This window comes from Hipposideros armiger, unplaced genomic scaffold, assembly GCF_001890085.2.
Source record: "Hipposideros armiger isolate ML-2016 unplaced genomic scaffold, ASM189008v1 scaffold_508, whole genome shotgun sequence".
NCBI lineage: Eukaryota > Metazoa > Chordata > Mammalia > Chiroptera > Hipposideridae > Hipposideros > Hipposideros armiger.
In genome coordinates, this window is record NW_017731858.1 from 8,018 (window position 1) to 25,522 (window position 17,505).

The 17,505-nt window shown below is 36.7% G+C and overlaps 1 protein-coding gene across 1 annotated transcript; it reads left to right on the plus strand.

The window, feature by feature from the left end:
• Window positions 1–1,050: 1,050 nt before the first annotated feature.
• On the plus strand, window positions 1,051–13,821 carry WDR44 (WD repeat domain 44; the record flags this gene model as incomplete). Its single annotated transcript, XM_019667834.1, has 8 exons — window positions 1,051–1,164; window positions 4,709–4,831; window positions 7,740–7,931; window positions 8,222–8,323; window positions 8,539–8,654; window positions 10,104–10,231; window positions 10,627–10,749; window positions 13,232–13,821. Coding segments are annotated over 8 exons (993 nt in total), but the record flags the coding sequence as incomplete, so codon positions are not given.
• Window positions 13,822–17,505: the final 3,684 nt, after the last annotated feature.

The window sequence follows — 17,505 nt, forward strand, 5'->3', positions numbered from 1 at the left end:
GGCTCAGTGGATAGGGCATGCGCTCCTAACAGCAAGGCTGCTGGTTTGACTCCCGCATGGGATGGTGGCTACGCCCAACTGCAACTAAAGATTGAACACAGCACCTTGAGCTTAGAGGCCACAAGTTGCCGACGGGAAGCCAGATGGCGACTGGCGCCCTCCACAACGAAAATTGAAGAACAACAACTTGGCTGGTCCCCTTCCCCAATTCCCCAATTAAATCTTTAAAAAAAAAGTATGTTGTAAACTAAATGTGCACGGCACACAAGAATGGCATTACTTTCTACCTACCTCTGTCAGGATGCTTTTGAGTTCAAATAACAGAAATCCAACTGCAAATGGCTTAAATAATGAGGAAACAAGTCTGGAGGTGAGGTGGTTCCAGGGTTGGCTAATTCAGCAACTCAGTAGTGTCATCAGGGAAAAAGGGTCCTACCATCCTCCTGCTTTGCTATTCTTTATCTGTTGTTCTCTTGGGTTGGTTCCTCTCATGGTCCTACAATGCTTGCTGCCCTCCTAGGTGTCACATGCAGACAACAGTGTTCAGAGGTAAGAAAGAGGAAGGTCCCTTTTAGTATGCCCCTGTTTAAGAAGGAGGAAATCTTTCTCGAGCCTCCCTTTATTCCCTCCCACCCCCAAAAAACTTTCCCTCCTGTCTAATTGATGAAAATTGTAGCACGAGCCCATGCCTAAACTGCTCATCACTGGGAAAGGGAGTGAGCTCGTTTTGATTAGCTTAAACCGGTCATGATCATCCCCTGGTGCTGGCTCCTACCTCTTCTGAAGGAACAGGTGCTCAGAAAAGGACAAAGTGGGGGCTCTGGCAGGAAAAGACTGGTAGCACAAGGTCTTCAGGGAAGATCCTGGTTTGTTATTAATATTTTTAGATCAAGGAGCTGAAGAGGTAATTAGGAAATTCAGCATAAAGGGGAGTTTGCTTTTGGTGCATCAAGATTTCAATCAAGCATCAGTACACAATGATGAGAGAATGGATGGGACAGAAAGAGAGTGAAGCTTTAATTTTGCTAATGTTTGTCTTCGTCTAAATAGGTATGCGGTGGAGCTGATGAAGACCCCGATGATAAAAATGCACCATTTCGACAACGGCCATTTTGCAAATATAAGGGACATACTGCTGATCTCCTTGATCTTTCATGGTCTAAAGTAAGAAATTCATATTTGAATTGTGTATTAAGTCTATGTAACTATGACTTTAGGAGGAAAACAAATGTTTTATTTGTATGATTGTCACATTGTCTAATGTTTGAATGCTCATATATACTTTATGGGAGTTATTTACAAATTAAAGTTAAAAAAATGTCAGGTTAGGCTAATAAGGAAATGTTCACTTTATATTACTTAACAGCTTCTATCTGGATCTGTCTGTATACTGTTCCTTTTGCCTCTTTATAAAGTAATTTTCCAAAGTATCCTCACTTAGCAAGATGGATATGACTTCAACTACAAAGGTGAATTTTATTTATCTTATCAAGACTGCTTTGGGTCTGATGTGCTGCAATCGTAAAATTATTAACTTGGGTCTAACAATTATATTTTACCAATCAATGATAAATCTTCATTTTGTGATTTTTCCCCCCTTAATGCAAAATTGTTTCAGAAGTAGAGAGGCTGTATTGCCACTGACCAAATATTTTCACAGTTTTGTGAAAACTTAAAGAGCTATTTTAAATTTGGTTTAAGGTCTTTAAAGCAGGAAGCAGTTTTTGGAATTTTTGCATGATGCCTTACACTTTTTTGTACTAAAATTGGTCATTAATAAGAATCTAAAATATGTTAAGAATCCGGGAGAGAAAATAATATTTAAAGCCTTAAATTGAGAAGTCACCTGAGTTAACAAAAGACTATCAGGGATACTGGTGATGCCCATATATTTTAACTATGTCAGGAGAATCTCATGTACCACAAAGATATCGCTGTTATATATTGGCAAGTCAGATTTTCTCTACTTCCAGCTTTGAATCACTTCATCTATTTATTTATTTATTTATTTATTTTTAAGCATTAAAATTTTTTTTTATTTTTTTTTTATTTTTACTGTGGAACAGTGTGTTTTTCCAGGACCCATCAGCTCCAAGTCAAGTAGTTGTTGCAGTCTACTTGTGGAGGGCGCATCTCAGTGGCCCACGTAGAGAGTTCTCTCTCTAACCAACTAAGCTAACCGGCCAGCCTGAATCACTTCATTTATAAATTGCTGCTCCTGTCTTACTTGTTTAGAAGTTCAGGATGCTTTTCATAACCCATCTGTCATAATGTCTTTCTCTAACCTCCTGGAAGAAGCTTGGGCCTCACATGGTAGTCAAGTTTTAAATGGAGCCTTCGTTGTGTCTTTGTACTCCTTCCCCATTCTGTGTGAAATCTGACTGGGTTGTCAGAGAAGATGGAAATCTAAAGTGTCCTTAATCTGATAATCATATTCATCTGGAACAAGAAGTACAAAACACATAATTGGGAACCTTGCATTCATTTTACTTTCTTAAAGCAAACCAATATTTTTTCTGAAATGTCACACTAACCAGAAGAAATTAAATTTCCATTGACCACTGTATCAGTCAGGGTTCTCCAGAGCAACAGAACCAAGAGGAAATACACATACTTAGGAGGTTTATTTTAAGGAATTGGCTCACACAATTGTGGGGGTGGGCAAGTTTGAAATCTGTAGGGCAGGAGTCACACTTAAGGCAGAATTTATTCTCTGGGAAACCTGTTTTTGTTCTTAAGGCCTTCATCTATCTGTATGCTCTTTTTTTTTAAAGATTTTTATTGGGGAATTGGAGGATGGGAACAGCGCTGGGGAATTGGGGGAAGGGGAACAGACAAGTTGCTGTCGTTTTGTTCTTCAGTCTAGTTGTGGAGGACGTTGCTTCACTAGCCCAAGTTGGCACCATCATGGCGCTCTTCCCGGGCGAGGCAGATCAGTCGCTGGCTTCTGGACAGCCACTCACTGCGGCTGCTGGCTGTTCATGCTGGCTGCTGGCTACACACGGTAGCCCATGGCAACCCACTGCCACAGGAGCTGCAGCCTACGTCGTCATCGCCGGCGACTCAGGGCAGCCCAGCTCCAGGTTGAGCTGTTGTTCAGCATCTTAGCTGTGGAGGGCAGTGTCACTGGCCCTCATATGTGGGATCCAAACCGGGGCCCTCTGGTGTCCCAAGCCAGTTCTTAACCATCACACCACTTGGCCAGCCCTGTATGCTCTTTTCGTAAACTTTCTTTTTTACTTAATTGTTTACCTACAAGTATGTACAATTCTAGGTTTTGTTTGCAACAGGATTCTAAGCCCCTTGAGAGTAGGGAGCAGATCTTATTTTACTATTGTTTCTCTTCAGTATCCAGCAAAATTGATGTTTATAGTGGGTTTTCTGTTTGTTGAAAACTTATTTTGTAGCAGGTATCAAGAATTATCTTGTTAATTCTTCCAATAATAACCCTGTGAGGTAGACAATATTTCATTTTGTAGTTTAGAAGACTGAGCCTCTGACCCATCCAACATCACAAAACTAGTTATGGTCAGAACTTAGATTTGAATGTAATTTCTTTGACTCCCAAGATCATGCTCAGTTTAAGAAAATTATTTAATTTCACTTATTTAATAAGTATTTATTCAACAGAAATCTCTTGGCATAGTAAAACAAGTCTTAACATGTCTTCAAGCATCTTTATTTTTAGGGATGTCCTTATATTTCTTTTATGTGCTTACAGCGATGGACTATTGCAAGAACTGAATAAAGTTAGTTTTAATGCATAGCAGACCATAGATTTAGTTTTTACATAGTTGTTATGAATCAACAGGAAATGTAAACTGCATATACTCTTCAAAACTTTTCTAGAGCTGAGTAGATCTTGAAAATAAAAATAATTGTTATTAGATGTTTCACAAGTTATTGTAAATCTTTCAAAATTCTGATTTTTTAATTGTGAGGTGTACCATCTATTTAAAACCAGGTACACCACATAAAATGTACACTTTCTATACTAGCCCAGATAACATATATGCAGCATACAGTTACATATCCAAATCATTATTTATGCTTAGTCTACTTATATTTAAAGATATAACATTCTTTTATTGCTTTGAGTAAATGACAGAGCATCTTGTTGTTTCTGTAACATGTGTTCTACGTAAGCACTATGCAGAATGTGTAGTGGTTAGAGCCTGGACCTTAGAGCCAGACTACCCAGTCTGCCACTGACAAGCTGTGTAGTCATAGACAAATTATTAACCTCTCTGCCTCAGTGTTCTCATTTGTAAAAGGGAATAATAATATACCTACTTCATATGATTGCTGTATAGTGCTAAGAGCAACGTTTAGTGCATTAAGTACTCAACCAATGTAATCATTACTTCAATTTGTTTAGCACCTTTACGCATACCAAAGAATACTAGGGTCTCATTTGAGTTTTCTACTTCAGTATAACTCGTAGTTTTTCCCTTAAATAGATTGTGTTTAGAAATTAAAGAGCTTCTGCCAGTTAGAAGCTTTTGACACATAGATGTTTGGCTCCTGGGTGATGAAAAAATGGGATCTTCCAAGTTAATTGGATAATCTTTTGTTCTTCCTGATGCTGCATGTAACAATACTAATAAAAAAACTATTGAGGTACATAAAACCAAAAGTTCACTTTTATTGTATAAGTAGTTTTTTTTTCCACATGATGATAAAATAATCAATGGCAATTTTTCCATAGAACTACTTTCTGCTTTCTTCTTCGATGGATAAAACAGTCAGGTTATGGCATATTTCCAGAAGAGAATGCCTCTGCTGTTTTCAGCATATAGATTTTGTCACTGCCATAGCTTTCCATCCAAGAGTAAGTAATTGTTTATACATTTTTTATTATACTATAAGGAAAGTGAGGGAACCAGGTTTCCCTGGAGGGTAATTGGACTACAGGAAAAAAAAATGATTAACAGCCACATAGTTAAGGACAGCTTAATTTAATGTTTCATTTTGCTTTAAAAATGAGAAAGGAAATACATATTTTGCTAATCTGCATTAGAAGAACTGGAAATGTTATATTCTAAATATGACAGTGAAAAAGTAATCCCAAATTTTCAAAAAGACGTGCAGGGTATAAATGAAGAAAGCAATCCTATTAAAGATATGAGATAATGGGAATGGTGACAGAAGAGAAGACAGCAACAGGTGGATAAATGAGAAAGGGACTATATAGGCTGGTATAGTTGTGGGAGGAGGGTTGGGAAGGGGAAGAGACAAAGGAAAAAGCTGAAAGAGGCAAAGAACAACATTTGTTACAGGATAAAGCTGAACTATTTAATGTATGGCAACATTGTTAATCTTAAGATCCCTTATTAATTTTCAATGTAGAAAATTCATTAGTATCTTCCCTCTGGAAAGAAAGTATGTCATATGATATCAACCAAAGAAGAAAAGTCTGCTATCATGGAATTGCAGGCCTATCTTGTGTCCTTATAGGATAGAGACACCAAATGCATAAGGCTAAATTTGTTTCAATTCTTTGCAACTATTCTATAAGCCCAGGGAAGTCACATGTTAGTTCTACTCCACTACCTAGATTTAAATAACTGGAGGGCTTGAGTTGACCATAGTTGATGTATGATTACTTTTTCTCCCCTGTGTTGATGTTATGATTACATCTCCAATTATGTTCTCATCTCTATCGTCTTTTTAATGAAATGTTTTTATTATAGTCACATTTCTTCCTCTTTTTCCCCAGATTAAGAGAAAAGAATGACATTTTGTTCCCCTCAATAGAATTTTCCTCCCTGGTCAAGCTTAAAACATAAATAATTCTGAACTCTTAGAAGACTTGGTCAAAACTTTTGAAAATTAAAAAATGTTTAATCTATGTTAATACCTCATCAGTTGTAACCATCAGGCCTTTCGATGCTTCTTTTTGAATAACACCTCCACCTGTCACCCTAGATTGCGGTAAAAGGATGGATTTACCCCTGTCAGCAACTGTGAGAAAAATCCTTCCCTCTACCTCTATTTTAACTATAACGTATTGGAATGGAATGAGAGAGGTATTAGGTGGTGATAGTTATCTATGTAGTACATTATTATTAACGCTTCTTTTTAGTCAATAAGTTTTCTATACTTTTATTTTGGAAACTGAAAAGACCTATTTCTAAAAATTGTACTGACCTGGGGAGTTTTTTCAGACGTTCTAGGGAAGAATGGGGTGATGTTGACATTTTCTTAGGAAATATGACTCTGTTAAACGTTATCTGGAAGGAAGATGGCAGAGTTGTATAGGAAATAGCAAAATGCAGATGCATATATACACACACATACACGAATACACACGTGTGTGTGTATGTATGTATGTATGTATGTATGTAAATAAAATTCTGAGTTGTAAGGCCAGATGAAGTATTTTTACTTGTTAAGCTTTTCTGCTGGTTGACATTGAGTCAAGCCTACTATAGCATAGCCATAAAAATGCCCAGGTTATCCTTGATGGGCTTCAGAGGTGGTTAACCCTACCAGACCTGAGGCCCTGAACCTAACTGTCCCCTATACCTGTGCTCCTGAGCATTAAAGAGAAAAAACCAACATGATATAGAAAAATGTTAGTTACATGCAAACAAGTGGTTAGAATAAGATGGAACTTGGAGACATTGTAGAAAATAGGAGTGCTTTTCCATGCACACAATACAGATATGATTAGATAAGATATGATTAGAAATTACCGAAAAATCGGTACAGGGGTCTGGTAGGGTTAAGAAGAATAATCTTGAGCAGAGAAGAGACTGTTTCTTGTTTTGGCATCCCAATTATTTTGTATTTGATGCTTATGTTACCAGAAGTTAGACCAGCTTAGTGGTAGGCCTGGTGTAGTTTAGAGCAGGATTTTTCAACCTTAACACTATTGACATTTTGAGCTGTATAATTCTTTGTCATCCAGGAAGGGAAGGCTGTCCTGGGTATTGTAGGATGTTGAGTAGCATTCCTGGCCTCTACCCACTAGATGTCACCCACCCCCAAGTTATGAGCATCATGAAAGTCTCCAGACATTGCTAGATGTCCCCTGTTGGGCCAGAGTGCCCCTGGTGGAGAACCCTGGTTTGAGATTGAGAATTTGATTAGCGAAGCAATTCTCTGCTGACATGGTGTCAGAGTTCCAAAAATTGACTGGTTCTGTGGGCCAACTGGTATTACTCTTTTATCCAACTGTTACATGTGTCCTAGAGAAGTCTATGGACAAATGTATCATTACAGGATAGTTTTTCCCCAAGCATGTTCCTTGAAGGTACTAGCCCTGCTAGATGTTCCTATCCTGACCCCCTACCAACTCTCCACAGAAGAAGTTCATGGTTAAATAGGCTGAAAAACACTACCTATTTTATACCCCTTTTGGCGATACAGAATGAGTGTTAACTGAGAATCTTGTTTAATTTTCTGTAACCCAGAATTTTTGAAACTTATTTGATCACAGAACCCTTCTCCTACACAAGATACACTCCAACATATTATCTATAAACATCCATAGTTCGGGAAAAGCAGTTTAAGGATATGATAAAGCGATCAGAATGTCATTCCTTCAAATTGAATTCTGAAGTTTCTACTTGTTATTTTTAGTGAATAAAATAATGCTTACTTGAAGAATACTTTAATACTTTTTAAATGAGAACTACATATTTTAAATATTTCTAATAGATTTAATATTGATTTGCTAATGAGTTTTTCTTGATGGGATAAAATGAAAGCTTTCTCTTTTGTCGCATTTTTAGGATGACAGGTATTTTCTAAGTGGATCATTAGATGGAAAGCTCCGCCTTTGGAACATACCTGACAAAAAAGTGGCTTTGTGGAATGAAGTAGATGGTCAAACAAAATTGATCACAGCTGCAAATTTCTGTCAGAATGGCAAATATGCAGTAATTGGGACATATGATGGCAGATGTATTTTCTATGATACAGAGGTAAATGACTATCTTGTGTAAATTATTGGGTTGTCGGAAAAGTCATGACACATTTTTGCAACGACAAACTTAGAAAAAAATACATCATGACTTTTCCGTCAACCCAATACGTACTTGAATACATAGTAAAACATTTTTGTGGTTTGGGATAAGTTGTTGTATCCTCTTTGCACGTTAACTGCCCTATCTGTAAATTGGGGCAAATAATACCATGTCTGGCTGTGAGTTGGATCAGATAATCTCTGAGTTTCCTTCTAATTCTGATCTTTTAAATTTGCAATTTCTTTTAGCATTTGAAATACCACACACAAATACATGTCCGATCTACCAGAGGGCGCAACAAGGTTGGAAGAAAAATTACTGGCATTGAGCCTTTACCTGGAGAAAATAAGGTACTAACTATTCAAAATCATCACTCTCTGCACTATATGTAGACTCCTGAAAGTTAGCTCTTAATATCTTGGCTACGATTATATTCCCTTTCCTATGGCATACTGCTTTTTCTAGTTTTGAGATGTATTCTGTATGTGTATAGACACTTTTTTTATTATAGCTTAACTTAGATTAAAAGATTATACTTTTTACTTTTCCCTTGATTTATTTTTAGATACTGGTAACCTCAAATGACTCCAGAATCAGACTATATGATCTTAGAGATTTGTCACTGTCCATGAAATATAAGGGTTATGTCAACAGCAGCAGCCAGATCAAAGCAAGTTTCAGGTAAACGGCAATGAGAAATTCCCAAAAAAGATCAGAACATTTCTCCTTTCCTCCCATTTTCCATTGATCTAGGCCGTATGTCTATGTAATGCTTTTAGTTTCTTCGTACTTTTACAACTGGTATCTCATGTTATCATCATGCAATACTTGACACCTGTATGGTAAATAGAGTTAGAATTACTCCTATTCTGCAGATGAAGAAACCAAGACCCAGAAAATTAAGTAATTTGCCTAAAGTCACAGTGGTCAGTACAGAGCTGGGATTAGAAGACTCCTAGCTCCCAGATTTGTGCTTTTGTACTTTTATGTGAGGTTTTTAGGAGGAGGTTTACCACCCACCCCACCTATGGTCTTAATCCTTTTAGGTACAGAAGCTAATAAAGCATGTCCACGCCCTACAGTACAGTGTCCTGTATTTCCACCTTTCCATATCATTATTATTTGAACTCTTAAGGATCTGGAGGCTCTTCTGAATTATCTGCCTCTTCTTTATATCCCTCATTCTTTCAGCCCTTTTCTTACCAGTTCTCCTTTCTTCTTTGATTACCCAGTACAGCAGTCCCCCCTCCCTTATCAGTGGTTTTGCTTTCTGCGGTTTCAGTTACTCATGGTCAACCATGGTCCGAAAATATTAAATGGAAAATTTCAGAAATTAACAATTTATGAGTTTTAAATTACATGCCATTCTGGGTAGTGTGATGAAATCTTGTGCCATCCCACCCAGGACTTGACTCATCCTTGTATCCAGCATATCCAGGTTGTATGTACAGTACAGTACAGTATGATATTCTGAGAGAGAGACCATATTCATATAACTTTTATTACAGTATGTTGTTATAATTGTTCTATTTTATTACTGTTGTTCTTAATCTCTTACTATGCCTAACATATAAATTAAACTTTATCATATTACGTATAGTTATGCGCCACTTACAGATGGGGATACATTCTGAGAAATGCGTTGCTAGGTGATTTTCTCATTGTGGGAACATCATAGAGTTCACTTACACAATCTTAGATGGTTACATGGCACATGACTGTGTGTATAGGAAAAAGCATAGTACGTATACGGCTCAGCACTATCTGCAGTTTCAGACATCTGCTTGGGGTCTTGGAACATATCCCCCATGAATTATGGGGAGCTACTGTAATTACCCAGTAATTTAATTGGTAAAATACTCTGCTTCTCCCTTTCATCTCCCAAGGAAGTGTTCCTCCCAGTGTGGGTTAAGCAGCAGGACAGTAATCTAGGGGTTTGATACAAGTACTAATTCCTCTGACCCCCATGTGAAAACTACATGGTCAGAACCTCTGGAGTGAGACTAGGAGTCTGTATTTCAACAAGCTCTCCAGGGTATTTTCTTAGGTATTTTAAAGTAGGAAGTTCTGATAGAGGGGAAACTAAAGAAAAAAAAAAACTTTGAGTTTTTTTTTCTTCCCCAAATTTAGCCATGATTTTAGTTACCTCGTAAGCGGCTCCGAAGATAAGTATGTTTATATCTGGAGTACTTACCATGACCTAAGCAAGTTTACTTCAGTCAGGAGAGATCGTAATGACTTTTGGGAAGGTATTAAAGGTACGTAAATGCCTACTTTTGTGTATCCTTTATTAGTGAATAAAGCTAAAGTGGATATGTACTAGAAGTAAATTTGTATAGGCATTATTTGAAAGAGAGAGTTTGGCAGTTATAACTTTTTATGCTTTGTGTTTGGCTTTGTTCAATTTTTCTATACCAAGGAAGAACTTATATTTGCCTAAAATTTGAGAAGCGTTGAAATCTCAGAACTTACGTGTGGCATTTATTAAAGAAAATATTTGGGGGTTTTAATTACTTCTTCGTTACTTATTTGTTAGTTTTAAAAGATATTTACATGTACCAAACACTGTTGTATATTTTTTGCATATTACACTCTTTGTCTTGATGTTTAGAATTAAATTTCTGAGTTATTCTGAAGTTATTTTTTCCCCCAGCACATAATGCAGTTGTTACATCGGCCATCTTTGCTCCAAACCCAAGTTTGATGTTGTCTTTGGATGTGCAATCTGAAAAACCAGAAGGTGAAGACGCTGAAATTTTGGATACCATGCCCTCTGGTAGGTACTCATATTTTATTTGTCCTACATTTTTTCTAGTCAGCCTTTAGTAGACTTATTGACCTAGTATTGGGTATCATGAGGTTTTCATGAGTATGAAAAATATTTTTTGTTGACAACTTAATGCTTGTCAGATATCTGTTTCTAAACATTTCAGTGACATAGTTCTTGCAAGTTTTACTTCTTTGAAATTAACCTGGGAATTAAAAACGAAAAATTTGAAAATTCATAATTTTTTTATGGACAGCTGCTCTCCTTGGAGAAACATAAATAAGACATGCAAATATAAAGTTTATTATGTGTCTCTTCTACTAAACTGTAACTTCTGTGAGTAGAGACTTTATATGTCTTCTTTGTTGTAGTGCCAGTGCCTAGATGGTGCTTGCCTACATACAGTAGGTGCTTAAAAAACATTTGCTGAATAAATGGGTTAAACCAAAATGAAAGCAGTGTTCTTTTCTACTTGCCACAAATTTATGGTTTCTCGTAGGTAGCTATTTACAAGCCTGTAATTTCTTGCCATTTGCAGCATATGCTTTGAGAATGAGTAGTAATTCCAGTAATATAAAGCACTCACGTTAGGAAGTGAAAGGAAACCAAGTAGTATTGAGTGCCAATTATATAAAAATGGTCCCTGTTAGTACTTAAGAGCGTGGTAGAATCATGTAAATTTGGACCAGTTGTTAAAACAAGTTTGTATTAAAATCAATTGCAGAATAGTTCATTAAATGTGTTTTCTCACTTTAGAGACTACAGCCAGGCCTATTAGAGACTTATAAAGTCACAAGAGTAGTTACAGTGTATGAAAGGTGCTTCTAAAAGTATTTGAGTGCTTAAACATTCTCAAGTATTTTTATTTCATTTAACCTCAGATAGTTTCCCTTGTGGTATTATTTGCACTGTACACTGCACTAAATATACTACTTCTGTCTGTGAAGAAAAATTTGGATAGCAAAGATGAACTTCAGTCTAGCACTTCTTTCAGTTACAAGATTTGAAAATAAACCGACTCAGAATTATTAAACCTTTACTAATTGCCTGTTTGGAAATATTTCTTTTCATTTCCTTTTTTTTCCCCTCAAAATCAAATCCAGGTTTTCTCTTCTAACTTAAGTCATTTGGGTTTTTTCCTTTTCTTTTTCCCCAGTGATACATTTTTACAGTCTATACATTTCCTCTATACATTCTACAGAAAATTCTAGCTTTTAAAACAATTTGAGGAAAAATGAAGAGTACTTTTTAAGTACTTTTCTTTAAACTTGTCAAAACTGTACCCCATATTAAAAAAGTTCAGTTAATTCACTGGGTCCTTTTGAAAGAGGCACAGCTTTTAAAGGATCATACTCAGACTTGTGTTTGCTGTTTTGTGCCTGTCTAGGTATAATCTGAGAATAAACTTTTAAACCTAGGGTATGAGATCATAAAATATATCCAATTGCTCTTTCTCTCATTATTCTTGACATATTTGACAATGTAAACTTTAATTTTCCTCGTGTAAAATGATGATAATACCTAGTTTACAAAGTTGTGATAAGAATTGAAGAGAACATATATAAAGCTCCTGGCAAAATGCCTGGCATGTAGTAGACATTATCATTATCGTCTTCGTTCTTATTGTATCTTATAAAGTATTTATATGTATATGATGATTTATTTTCTTCTCCCGCCTTTCTCATATCCCCAAATCCTTTGCTGCTGCTTCTGCTGCATAGCACGACTTTGAGATATGTCTAAAGGGTAGTAAGGAATGTTTAAAGGCTTAGAATATGTTTTTAGCAAATCTAAGTGAAACCGTTTTGTCTGGCTCATCCTGTACACAACTTTCCAGTTAAGTTTGGATTATTTTCTTCCTTACTAATCAGTCTTTAAATCTACAACTTTTGCCTATGCATAATAGAGTTATTAAATGCTAAATTTTGTTCGTTAAATGCTTTTACTGGCAAATGTAAATGTTTTTGCCATTCATCATAGCTACGTAATTCATCAATACGGACTGTAAAGGGAAAAGGTGCTGGCAGCATTCACAGATCAATCGTGTGTACTTTATTTCATGGCAGTTGTAGTATGTGTGCTGTACAGTAAACCTTAAACATCAGCCTCATTAGCGAACCCTGTTAACAGTAGACTTGCCCATCTGATCCCATCCTGCCAGCATTGCAGTCCTGGGGCTGAATAACATGCTAGCCTCTTGACAAAAAATGAAGCATTAGACAACATAGAGGCCAAGGCTGCCTGGGAATAAATGCAGACCTCCAGGCCCCAAGGGACTGGAATCTCCCTCGCTAAGATAAGGTAAGTGGAAGTGAGCCTCAGAGAGGAGGAGAGGTACAGGAGGATGAAAGGATTATAGGAGTGAGCCAGAAAAGAGATGAAAAAGGTGGAGAGACTCTTTTGCACCAAACGTCATGGGCATATGATGATTGTGGCAGCAGGCTTCATACACTTTTTTAAATCAACTAAAACTATTTTTTATGCTTTTAAGGTATTATGAAGACAGATCACACAGAAGTTCTTCTCTCTGCTGACTTCACTGGAGCAATCAAAGTGTTTATTAACAAAAGGAAAAATGTATCTTAATTTTAAATGCCATTTAAAATAAACCTATCAGTAAGTTTCTGTATGTATCAGAGCTGAAAAAAATATTAGTGTTTCAGGCTAACATCTTTTTTAATTTTTATTAGAAGTTGTTCAAATATAATATATTTTTTGAGAGGCAGTGTTAATGATCTAGTAAACCCTGAACTGATAGACGAGAAAGGAATGTGGCTAGAATAACATTGCCAAACATTAAGCTTTACGTTTTCTTATGTTTGTGTTTTTCTTATATAATTGTGAACATGCACAGGTTTCTGCATGAAAATATTAATATATTAATCACATGTGTGTGCCTTTTGGTTACATGCACTAAATCTTAACAAAGTTAAATTATTTCAGTGGCTCTTTTGGCCTCTTATTGGGGAAGGAGTCTTGTTTCTAGCTTAAACAATTTCTTTTGCACAAAATTTCATTTTTAAGAAAAGTGGTATCTTTTGACTGAGTTATTGTTTTTAAAATGTTATATAGGGGCTGGCCGAGTGGCTCAGTTGGATAAGAGCTCACTGAAGAGTGCAAGCTCTGAGCAACAGGGTCACTGGTTCGATTCACAGCCCAAGCTGAGCTGCCAACAGGTGGCAGGATGGCTCAGCTAAAAAAAAAAATTTAAAAAAATAAAATGTTATATAGGTTTTCCATAGGTCAACAACCATGTATAAATGGTTTTTATAAATTTCTCAATTTGGGGACAAGATTTGTGTGTGTGTGTGTGTGTGTGTGTGTGTGTGTGGTATAAATTGTGGACTTAAGATTCTTTCCTTTTTATGTGTATATATAATTTTTTTTTTGCCACACTGGAGCACAATGTTTCTATGTAAAGAATTCTTTTCATTCTTTATCCATGAGCACCAGGCTTTGCTCATTTAAAAAATTAAGCCGTATTAAGGAGTGAGTCTTCTTTTTTACAATAATGTAAAAATGAACTGTTTACATTTTTTTTAAGCATTATAGTTTTAAAAACTAAGCTGTTTTTTGTGGTTGAATTTGAAAGCCTTTGTACATATTGATATAATATACCAATGAAATAACATCTGGGGCATTGGAACCCTTATCATGTTGTTGATGGTTAGCATATGTTTCTGAAAATTAAATATGTATTATTAAAAGTTGGTCGCCAACATTTGTTAAACATGTAACTTTATTTTCAGATGGCTTCAGTAATTTGAGGAATGTAAGAAAAACAGTCTTGTTTTATAATTTGATTTTCAGCAAGCATAAGACCAAATTTCAGACTTCTATAGTATAATGCATTAGCTACATATCTTTAGGGAAAAATTTTTTTTTTTAGTTCTAAAATGAACACTGCTAAGAGTTCATCTATATGCTTTATGTTCTTTACTGCATTTGTTTTCAGTATGTAAGTGAGAAGCTGGGGAGCCATGATCATATCCATGATAATCAGCATGGTCTTGGAGTATTTTGGAGTTTTTAGTTAATTGCATATAGTTTACCTTCGTTTTACACCTATGCTGCTTTTTCCTCTTGCCAGTGCTGTACTCTCTTCTTCCCCTCCTCTCCCTATCCCCATCTCTCTGCTCATTCTTCCGTTCACTACCTGACAAAGAGAGTTGTTATGCTATTAGCTTTCTAGCCAGTTAGTTTCTTTAGTCTGAAGGTCTGGATGGCAGTGTGATTGGTCTAGTGCAGGGGTCGGCAAACTGCAGCTCGCGAGCCACATGCTGCTCTTTGGGTACGTTCCATCTCAAAAGTTTGCTGACCCCTTGAAGAGCCAATCGTGTCTCTCACAGCCATTTAAAAAGTATTCGAGAGCCATAAATATATTTTTACATAATCACCATTATGTGAATAATATCCTTTAGAAATTTTATGAATGAAACCATGATAGTTTTATTTTCATTTTCAATTTTACTTCAGAGCCTATGGCTCACGAGCCACAGTTTGCTGACCCCTTGCGGCTCTTCCCTCTCAAAAGTTTGCCGACCCTCGGTCTAGTGTTTCAAACAACTTGATGTCTTCAGCTCTTTGAGAGAGCTCGGCTTTCACTGACTTCAGCCTGGGGCCTTGTAGTCTGCTGTGGTGCCCTCATTTCATCTGCAGATAACCATGGTGTTGCCATATGGATATTTCCTGATAGGTTTTATGTGGTTTATTGAACAAAAAGGCAAAAAATAGTTGGGATGCAAGAATAATACTGCCACTTCTAAGTTTAGTTTTTAAAATGTTTGCTCTCGCTATATAAATACACTGCAAAGTTAAAAGTCAGAAAGTGAATTTGAAAAGGTAGCATCAAGATGTATACGAAGAAAAACTGAACAATACTTCTCCCTAAAATGAGTATCAAAACTCACTATAATAAGTGGTATGGAATTATAGGAAAATGCACAGATTCTAGAATAGAATAAACTTGGATTTGGTTCCCTCCATTAGCACATTCCTTGGGCGACCTATTTATCATATATTAATTTACATTTTCTTCTCTGTAATATGAGAATACCTAATTGAAATTGTAAAGATTTACTGAGAAATTGTGTATATGTAAAGTTTGGCATTTAGCCAGTAGGTGTACTCAACAAACACAATTTTTCACTGCCTCTCCCAAATGCCTGAGTGCCCACCTAGATAACGCCCCCCCCCCAAAAAAAAAGGCAAGCCCATCTTATCATTTTAGAGCAACGGACAGTCCTTTACGGTAAATAAAACTAGCTTTTGTCAAAAGTAAGCCTATTACCTTATTTTCCAGTTTCTCCTTTGGTGAAAATTTCATCATGGACTTGGTGTGGCAGGCTGAGATGTGCTAGATCAGGAGTCGGCAGACTTTTGAGACGGAAGAGCCAATCCTGTCCCTCAAAGCGTTGTGAGACCTATAAAACAAATGAAATCACCACTATGTGAATAATATCCTTTAAAAATTTTATAAATGAAACTGATAGTTTTATTTTCATTTTCAGTTTTACTTCAGAGCCACATGTACATACCCAAAGAGCCACATGTGGCTGGCGAGCCACAGTTTGCTGACCCTTGTGCTAGATTAACAGGTTTACAACTGCATTTCATTAAAAGCTCTTTGAAGAGTTATATTGAACCTTTTTTCCTTGTCTTATTTACCTCAGTTGGAATTTAAATATGAATGACTCAGCATAATTTAGCATGCCGTTTTCTCTGGTCAAATTATACAGCTGGGCAATGGCTTTTTAGTCTTTGTAATGTATGTTTAACTTAATATATCCATCCCCCAAATTCCAGTTTCACTTGTATAATTTTGAGAGTCAGAGGCCAGATCTCCCTCACTGATAGGAAAGACTCAAGCTACCAGAATATTTTTAAGTATCTTAATTATTATGAGGATTCAAGGTAAAGACACTTTTGGGATTTAATGTTTCCCCATAAGTTTTCCCAAGAAAAAACATCCCAAGCTTCACTGGTTTCTAGCTTCCTGCCTTACTTATTAAGCAGATGTTTATTGGACACCAACTATGTAAAGAGCACTGCTGGGACAAGAAAAACTAAGGCACCATCCCCGTGCCAGAAGAGCTCACAGTCCGGTGGAGAAGATGGCCACAGAAACAAGGAAGAGGCTTGGAACCGTCGGGGCTGTGACCCTAGAAATGCCCCTTCTTGCCCTAACCCGTCTGTTCTACCCTTCCTAGTAATACATGGCAGCCACTTGATTCTCAGGCCAATTTTTGTTAATCTAAATAGTATAAGTAGCAAGGGTGATATGGGTAAAAGTTTATGAGTAAACCATAGGTAAGACAAAATGGAGCACCCACTCTGTCAACATTTTCCCTAGTGTCTTGCCCACTCCTCCCAGCCTAGAATCGTCTTATTTCCCCCCAAAATCTTAACAGTCTTCTGTTTTGAGCTAACTTGTGTTTAACAGATGACTTCTCCCCAACTGCTGTCCTGTTCACTTGAGTTCTTAAGTTTGACCCATTTTGTTTTGTTCTCTAGATTTGCTTTATCTAGTCTCCTGGCGGACCAGGTTCCCCCTTTTAACCAAAGCCACTTTTCTGATGTAGAGCCGTGCACATGAAATACATTCAGATCTCTACAGTAGGGCCAGCTGGGGCGGGGCAGGGGGGGGGCATGGTAAAATAGATTTTGCTTGTACATCCAGCTACCGTGCGTTATATTTTTTAATAAAATTTTTATTTTGGAATAACTAAACTTACAGAAAAGTTGCAAAGAAAATAGAGTTTACCA